Source organism: Podarcis pityusensis, assembly GCF_964106645.2.
Source record: "Podarcis pityusensis genome assembly, chromosome: 12".
Lineage (NCBI taxonomy): Eukaryota > Metazoa > Chordata > Lepidosauria > Squamata > Lacertidae > Podarcis > Podarcis pityusensis.
This window is the reverse complement of record NC_138037.1, coordinates 44,268,295-44,277,885: the sequence shown is the minus strand read 5'-3', so window position 1 is coordinate 44,277,885 and position 9,591 is coordinate 44,268,295. Positions and strand designations below refer to the sequence as shown.

The window sequence follows — 9,591 nt, the reverse complement described above, 5'->3', positions numbered from 1 at the left end:
ATGGGCTGCCTCTCCCAATCCCGGGACGCTCTCCGGAATCCCTCTGGATTTTGCTCTCTCCCTCCGGCACTGATGGCAGTTCCCTGACAGTTGGTCTCTAAGGTGCTATTGGACAATTTTTTTATATGTTTTGATGTTTAACCCAGCCAATCCTCTTAATCACAGAGGCTGTTATGTGCAGAACATGGGTATGACATGAACAGAACACAGAAAAAGGATACTAGTCTCTTCATTTGGGCTGCTGGAGAGAAATCTGATGACCGAGTCCACCTGATGACCACTCCCCCTCTGAAAAGAAACTTACAAGAGGTTGGTTTTTTTTAACGGATAAGGGCCATTTAAAACAAAACCATAACTTCATTTAATCTAAAACATTTTATTTATACAAAAATACGGTAAGTGCTCGAGACGCTCGAATAAACAAGGTTATATACGTTCACATTCCTGTTTTCATACAGTGAAAGCGTTCCGTGGAAGAATGGGGGGAAAAATAAATCCCTTTACATGTAAATAGTACAAAAGAAAGTTAAAAGAGTTGCCAGGAGCTACTGGGCACTCTCTTTGTGTTTGCTGTTGCGTGATAAATATCAGGCACAACGCACACAGCGGAGACCCAGGGGCAAGTCTACGCTGCCAATTTAAACCAGTACTGAATCAGTTTGAGCCTTGTCTCAGCAAGTGACGTTCTGGGACAAGCTTGCCTCTGAACCTGGGAACTAGCCTACAGCCATGAGGACTGGTAGGCTGTTCACAGCCTTTTATCTCACGTGTTTGTCTAACCTTCTTCTGAAACCATCTCAAAGTAAGCTTCCACCATTTTCAGTTCAGGAACTCTGGGAACTTACTCCAAGCCAGAGTTGTGGTTATGGAGGAAGGCCTGAAAGTTATGGCAGTTCTGAAACTAGTGGTTTAGATCTGTAATGCAGGTGGCACCCTAACTTTCCTGTTTGTGGGGCAAAGCTCCTCCTTTTCCTTTCCTAGCGTAGCAGTTTTTCAGTGGGAAACCCCACTAGAGGTCACTTTACTCCAGATCTGCTTAGGAGCATGATCCCAGTATAAACCCGTCTTTCCAGTAGCTCCACAGTTCAGTACATAGCCTGTTGCTATTAAACCTCGACTCCGTTTTAATTATTGAGCTCCTGCCCCACTTAATGCTTAAATATTTCTTTAAAAATTAATATAAAAGCAGATGCAAAAAGCTTTTAAAAATAAATATTTTCCCCCATAAATTTATAATTCCTATGTGAATATACTTCTCTCTCCCCCACCCCCCAATTTCCCTATTATTGGATACACAAAGTTCCTAGAGAGGAAAAAGAAATGTATCTGTGACCTGTATGATAAAAGCATTGCACTTGAAATATACCTTTTGTTTCTGGGGCAAATTTCTGTTAGAAAACAACACCAAGGCACAGAAGGTGCCTGAAGCCGACTACGAAACCACGACGAGCCACACAATTTGAGCAGCTCCGATGATCTCGTATGAAAATACTGACGGTCAAAATTCCGTCATTTAAAAATTCCTGGTGAGGCCAGCTCCAAAAGCTAAATATTTTGGAAGACTAAAAGAATGTAAGTCATGCCTGTGGGGATCAGTTTAGGAATGTGCTCTTATTTGCCAGAGTTCTGGATGACTGCAGGCAGGGGTTGCTCACAATGGCAAGTTAAGGGGGACTGAAAGCACTGCATGTCTCCAGAGCGGGGCAAATCTTTTTCCACGGCATCGCAGACACTCGGGGAAAGGAGTCCACGTCCTGTTCCTCCTTTTACACCGGGCACGAAATCAAATGTGAACTTAAGGGCTCAAGAAACGAGACATGATGTTACCGATCCCAGAAAAGGAGGGAGGGAGGGAGGGAGGGAGGGGAGCAGTCTACTTTGTGTCAGAAGGCACGGCAAATGCAAAACATCTGTTTCGATTATAATTGGGCCCTGCCTGATTTCAGAGAGCGAGGCTGGGGAGGGGTCGGGGAACCTGCCCTCTCCCCAAAGCAGGCTGCTAACGGGAACGGCAAAGTTCAAAGAAAGGGACGGGCAGAGGAATTAATGATCTTTTGCACAGGCATGAAAGTTGAGTGGGTGGGGACAACTTTCCAAATTCAAGCAGAAGGGTGGGGGAAGAGGAGGAGAAGAATCAGACCAGTAAGATCCACTGAATCAACGCATCATAAACATACAAGAACCAGCTGAACAACCATTGCATAGTTACATGTTAAAAGAGGCACTAATATGGTCCAAATCCTCCTCCCCCCCTTTCAACTGCAGAAATATTGTTTTTAAGGCTCCGGTGGGATGCATAAGGCACTTTTTCTGCCAGCAACACAGCAGGCATCCTGCATACGATTCCTGGTAGGATTTTCCTATCTATACTTAAGTTTCCTGGAAGACCCTTTGCAGAGATTTGTCGAGTGTGTGTGTGTTTTTATACATACCTCTATATCTCTATCTACATACATACATAAAGTTGCTCTTTGATAGTTATCTACAGGCATCGATAAAGTGCAAACATTCTTGGCATTTTGTACAGTCTCATGTTCTCAGGAAGCAACGGCGTCGTTCCTCCTATGGCACGGCGAAGGACGCCACTTTGCCCTCTCTGGAGCTGCGGGATGGAGGGAGAGGCAGGAACCTCAGTGACACAGGAAGTGCATCCGAGACTAATCGCCTCTTCCTGTTCCACTCTTGTGCACATGGAACACAAGAGCAGCCCCTCTCTCTTTCTCTCTCTTTGGTTTCGTGGAAGTTTTGTCTTGTAGCAGGCTGTTACTTGGCACTGTTCACAGAGCTCTCTTCGGGGATCTTTTCTTCCGAACTGCTTCTTCCGGAGAGCGTGTCCTGGTACTCAAAATCATTGAACCGCTCAGCTACGCACTGCGCAGTGAGACGCGCCTCAGGGTCGTGGTCCCAGCACTCGACAAGCGTCTCGCAAACCTTCTGGATGCCCTGAAATGCGCAGCAAAAACAGTGAACACATTTTAAAACACCTGAACGTCAAAGCACTCAGCTAACGTAAGGCAACCAACTTGCAAGAGGTGAACATTTATGCAGAATCTCCTCACACAGTATTGGTGCTACTGCGCTGAAAGAAGGCTTAGTGACGCTTAAGAAATTATGGTGCACTAAACTTACACCATATGTGAGACAATTATTCCGGAATGAGAATCCCACTGTTGGGGCCTTATCCTCTAATCAAAGGGTTAATCCCAGCCTCGTTAAGACTGGATGTACTGCTGGCCTTAATGACACGAGCACTTGTATAGTTGCTTGCCTCTGGCTCAGACATATTAATTCATTAATAGGAACGGCAACACTATCTGGCCTTTTATTTAAATGGAAGGGAAGATGTAGCAAAAAGCAAAAACCAAGAAAGAGAATGGTTCTTGCCTTGGTGATGTGATAAGCAACATTAGAACCGGGTTAGAATGAAATCTACTATCCTCTTTTCATGTGGTTTCTTTAAAAAAGAAGAAAAAGCTTCACAACGTTCTGCATTAACTGCATAATTTAATGGTTGATGTTGACCAATGTCAACAGCACAGCCAATATTGAAAATATTAATTTTCTTGGTAATTTTCATATTAAGGACATTCAAGCTAAGTTAAATATTAAAAACATTAACTTGAAATCAGTAGTGCAGCAAATTTCATTCAGGAGGAGGAGGAACGCTCTGTAAAATCCATTTTGGAATTTCATTTTATGAATAATGGGTGCCTACACAAAAATGCAACTGCGGAGGAAGAACATGGATATGGAAGAGCTACTACAGCACACGCAAAAAAGTCCTGTGGGGTTTGAAGCTTTGCAAAAAGTATCAAGAGTCTTAAGAGACAATAAGCAAATACCAAAGATCAATTCACAGTGTAATTTTGACATACCCAGTCACTAAACTGACTGGATACCCCTGGTTGTCACAGGTTGCCTAAATATGCCCTGCGTTCTAATGTAGTTGACAGTAAAGCTCAATGAGGAAATGCAAAGTGGGAGGAGGGGGTATCAACAGGAGATACAGAGTTGTTGCTGACAATCCTGTCACCCGTCAGTTGGATTGGAGCCACCAAAAACAGGCCAATATGCCAGGCAAGAAGGACCCGCTCTCTTACCTGATGGTTCAGCCATGAGTTAGGAATCTCTGGCCGTCCCCTGTCCCTCAATACGTTATCTTTCATGCTTTCCACACAAGGATGCTCCCGTACTTTAGAACCAAACGGCGGCTCGTAGTCTTTCACCTCTGTCAAGAGAAGGAAAGGAAACAGACGACATTCAGGCTTGAAGGCCAAGATTCTGGTGGAGCCAAGTTTTGTTCTCCTTCACATAAGTGGAATCTGCCGACGTCTTATACTTTGCTGTCTGTCCAGCACCACACAAACAGAGGATTGTAGCTCTCTATTTCCTCTAGTCTTATTTCTTTCACCTCCAAGATCTGCCTAGCTACCTTTTAGTAAGGTAAAGGTAAAGGGACCCCTGACCGTTAAGTCCAGTCGCAGACGACTCTGGGGTTGTGGCGCTCATCTCGCTTTACTGGCCAAGGGAGCTGGTGTTTGTCCGCAGACAGCTTCCGGGTCATGTGGCCAGCCTGACTAAGCCACGTCTGGCGAACCAGAGCAGCGCACGAAAACACCGTTTACCTTCCCACCAGAGCAGTACCTATTTATCTACTCGCACTTTGATGTGCTTTCTGACTGCTAGGTTGGCAGGAGCAGGGACCGAGCAACGGGAGCTCACCCTGTCACAGGGATTTGAACCGCCGACCTTCTGATTGGCAAGCCCTAGGCTCTGTGGTTTAGACCACAGCGCCATCTGCGTCCCTTTTAGTAATATCTACCTAAAAGAGATCCATATGGACAATGAATGGACCTCCAGTTCAAAACTGAATTTGACTAGCCAAAGGTTTTGTCGATCAATATTTGAGCAAGGCACATCCAGGACAGATAAGCAGCCAGGGATCAAGTCTTGTTTCTGTTTGCTGGAGGATGAGAATTGATTGTGGCAATTAGAAACAACAAATAAAACTAAAATCGGAAAACCAAACGAGCCAAGGCAAAACTCACAGGATCCTGATGAGATTGAAGTCCCAACTATCTCCATTTGCATATATAACTAAGGCCCAGCCCAAAACGGGAGGTCTTGCAGTACTTCAGGTAAATGCTAAAGTTGGGTATTTTAAATTTTTTTTGCCAAGAAGCAGGGGTCCCACAGCTGTGGAACAGATTGAGGACAAAGAGAGGGGCTGGGGTGGCAGCTGCCCGTGCACAGGCATGTTTTAATTTTGTTATTCAGGGTGTTGTGTACTTCAAGTGGAAAAGTGCTATCATCAGATCTACTGTTATTTAAAAACTATGTTAACCACTCAAACATTCAGCTGAAGAGGAGCAATTACAGTTGATTTCCATATAATGTAGGAATTGTTGTGCTTTTTTTTGTAATGTATGTAGAATTTACTCACACGCTGAATGACTCTCTTGCACTGGATCCAAGAGATTTGTCTTTTCTGCTGCTTCCCCCACCCCACCCCCCAAGTTAGCACTGGGGGAAGCTGGGAAAGCAATACTACTAATAATGCAAGTTTAAGAAATGTAGCTAAGCTGTAACGACAACCTAGTCTGCAACCCTGAAGTAATAATATGTACAGTACTGGCAAAGTCCTACTAGCCCTGCATTCAAAGTAACTAACATTACTGTGCTGGTTTAACTGGTGGCTAACACTTCTTACTCCCATTTCAAGTACCTTCTTGTGTTACAGAACTGTGGGTTTTGTTTTTAAATCAACTTATTACAGGTTGAGCTAAATGTTAAATGGTGGGAAACAACTGTATTCCGATATACCGCTTCAAATTTTGTCAACACAAAACTCCTGCAATTTCCTGAGCTGGCAATGTTGCAAATGGATGTTTTAAGGAGACGCTAACATGGAAATGAGCGTAAACTTCAGGTAGATTCCACTAGATTTCCAAAAGTGGCTTTTGCGTCACACAATAACGTGGACATGAACAGGTAAGGAGACATGAAGAAGATGGAATAAAGTGCTGCCTGCCTCCACAACTGAGCCACAGCCCTTCCTTAGCTACAGCTACAGCAAGTATGACAAAACATACCTACAGCACATCAGTAGCATTAAGCACGACTAATGTAGCACATGAAAACACCCCACAAAACGTGGCCACACTGATATCCTGGTTAGATTAGAAACCTATTTTGGGTCTGCTTTGTTTTCTAAATCCTTTCCGGTCGACCAATAAACTGAAGTAAAATACTTAGGGGCCCTCAGACAAAGCGACTGTCCCACTGTGGCTTCTGTCAGAACTGGCACCTGTGATTTCTGCACCTTTGCACGAGAAAGTATAGATTGGGTTATATTCCAATGGACACCATACAATCACCGAACACACAATTTGCTGCTGAGCACTGATAGCCTACATATATATCAGGCAGGCTGGGCGAGATAATTCTCCGCTATCTATTTTTGACATGAAAGGATGCGGGACAGAACTGAAGCGCAGACAAAAAACAGACACAAACCATATTTCCTGGAGCCAGCCTAAGGAAGCAAGTGTGACTCGAAGCACAATAAAGGGCATTTTTAAAAGTGCCAAGCTTATTTCTGACAAAAGGGAGGAAGCTAATAACTTTGTTAAAACAACAACAACCACCCCTTGCATATGGTTGTTACTTCTGTGTAACGCCTATTCAGAAGTCAACAAGGCATATCTAACCGGGGGCAGAATTGCAGTTGATGCGCTTAATTTTCTTTTAGTGGAAGACAGTTCATTTTAAAAGCATCACGTTTTAGAAATATAATTGGAATTGTGGAAATACAGTGGTCATGCTTCCTCTCCAGTCTTCTCCATAATTTTAATTAAGTGTTGAAACTAAAATTTACATACATTGGCTTTTTCTTATTTTGTCATTTCCACAAAGGTTTGTTGTGCGTATTCCTGATTAAAAGCACATGTATCTCAAGTTATGGTAGACAATACAGGCAGGTAGCTCCCTCTTCTCCACAGAAATCTGACCCAATGCTTCATACAGGCAATAACAAACTGACCACAGATTTATGCTCCAACACCAGAAGCTTTTAAAATGAAGTGCAGAACTAGTGCTTTTCAAAAATATTGAGCCTCAAAACTCCAGAGCTCTTTCCCGCAATCAGCTGTGTACCATTTTTCTGTACATTTACGCTTTAACCAAAAGCAGTGTTTCAGTCAAGCCAGCAAATCTTTCAGGCAGTGCACAATTACTTAGAGCAGCTCAAGGAACAGAGGCCATTTTGAAAGGTATTTTCCAGATTATTCCCTGGTAACCTTGCTGATTCTGACTGATGTCATATGCTGGCAACAAAGGACTTGAAAATAAGCAGCTCTTAGAGGGCCTGTCAGATCACTTAACTCTCCCCGTGCTTTTCTTTCTCACAGTATCCATGTCGGCTGCAAGGGCAAAATGCTTGGATGGAAATTATATTTCTCACAAAGCGTAACATCTGGTACACAGCTGTTGTGCTGACTGAAATGCCAAGCTGAAAGGGTAGTGGAGCACTTCGAACTTTCCCCAAAGCAGAGTTGCTGAGTTTCTAAATATGACTTCTAAATTATATGCCGGCAAAACATCAAGCAAACTATACCCGTTTCCCACACTTCAGCTCCCCAGCAAGTAACAGAGCGGCCTTCTTCTTAGGCTGATTCTTCACCTTCAGCGACACTGCTATTTATAGTGTCAGCATACAGATTAAACACCATGTGTGTTTTCTGTTTAAAGTCAACACTTTAAACTATGAAGGGCTTTAGCTATGAAGGGCTTTAGCTATGAAGGGCTGGGATACTCCAAAAACTGCATTCGGCAAAATCTTCACTTCGCCTCCCAGGCTTTGCAAAGAAAAGAAATGGACCTGAATTTCATTCCCAGACCAAATACAGAACCCCTTTGTTGTATGGGGTTTAACGCACCATCTAAAAAGTGATACTGCTTCACTAACCAAGCACATTGCTTTTTCTTTCTTCTCCCACAAAAATCCACCTCCCCGCCTTTTATGAACACTCCCAAGGGTCAGTTTACGGATTTGCAGGGTAAGGGGATAGGATTAGGCCAGGTGCAAGGGTCTGAGTCATTGCAGGGGAAAGTGTCAAGTGTCCTGGGTTGGCAAGCTTAATGGCTGCGGTGACAAAATGGAGGCCAGTGGAGGATGCATGGCTCAACTGGGTGAACGTATTTGGAATCCAAGATGCTATTGGGATTACACTTGTATTATGAGGCCACACTTGGAACACTGCGTCCAATTCTGGGCACCACAATTTAAGAAGGGTGTTTACAAGCTGGAAGGTGTGCAGAGGAGGGCAACCAAGATGATAAATGATCTGGAAGCCAAGCCTTATAAGGAGCGGTTGAAGGAGCTGGGTATGTTTAGCCTGGAAAAGAGGAGACTGAGAAGAGATATGATAACCATCTTCAAGTATCTCAAGGGTTGTCACATGAAAGAGGGAACACACTTGTTTTCCCCTGCTCTGGAGGGTAGGGCTTGAACCAATGGCTTCAAGTTACAAGAAAGGAGATTCCAACTAAACATCAAGAAGAACTTTCTGATGGTAAGAGTTGTTCAATGGTGGAACAGTCTCCCTCAGGAGGTTGTGGACTCTCCTTCCTTGGAAGTTTTTAAGCAGAGGTTGGACGGCCATCTGTCATGGATGCTTTAGTTGAGATTCCTGCATTGCAAGGGGTTGGACTAGATGACCCTTGGGGTCCCCTTCAACTCTACAAATCTATGATCTACCCACTGCTCAAAATGCACAAACCAGGCAGCCCTGGACAGCTATTGTTTCAGGCATGGGTACTATTGGGAGTGTCTGGATAGACAGACCCTGTTCAGATGCTACCAGAAGTCCAGGTTATACATGGGATACTACTGATTTTCTGAAGAAACTACCAATTCATGGACAATCTCCAAGAAAACACCATACTAGCTACCATGGATATTTGAGGCCCTTTACACCGACATCCCACACAAAGATGGGCTACAATCTATGAGGGATATTACTGCTAGATGTGGAGCTTCAGCCCGTCTAGATACCAAACTCTGTACTCACCAACAATCAGCTTGGGGGAGAAATTAATGGCACAGCCATGGGCAGTCACGTGGCTCCACAGACGCCAACACATTCATAGCTGAATTGCAAAACTTTCTTAGCTTCTGTCCCTAACAAGCCTCCTACATCTAAGATACATAGATGGCATTGTTATCACCTGAATTTGTGGACAAGAGACACTTGATCAGTTCCACCAGGACTTCAATAACTTTCATCCCATCATAAACCTGAGCCTAGACCAGTCCATGCAAAAGGTTCACTTTCTGGACACAACAGGAAGCCATCTGACCACAATGTGTATTTATGTGCTTCCAGCTTCTACCCAGAACACACCACAAAATCCATTGCCTATAAGTCAATCCTTGAAACACAACTGTATCCGTTGAGACTTACAACTTAGGAATTTAAAACAGAGGCTCACAACTCGGAGAACTTAAGACAGAACCCCATCTTAAGAATTTATGTCAGACACTCCTCAGGCTACAATATCAACCCAACAAAGTGCCATAGCAGAACAAAG

At 43.8% G+C, this 9,591-nt stretch overlaps 1 protein-coding gene across 1 annotated transcript in view; it reads right to left on the bottom strand.

The window, feature by feature from the left end:
* Window positions 1-356: 356 nt before the first annotated feature.
* TGFBR2 (transforming growth factor beta receptor 2) overlaps window positions 357-9,591 on the bottom strand; it is a 69,137-nt gene continuing 59,902 nt past the window's right edge. The window contains exons 6-7 of the mRNA XM_080974960.1: window positions 4,101-4,228; window positions 357-2,943 (exon numbers count right to left, since the gene is read on the bottom strand). Coding sequence (XP_080831086.1) covers window positions 2,764-2,943; window positions 4,101-4,228 — 308 coding nt within the window. The 3' untranslated portion in view covers window positions 357-2,763. The remainder of the gene's footprint in view (window positions 2,944-4,100; window positions 4,229-9,591) is intronic.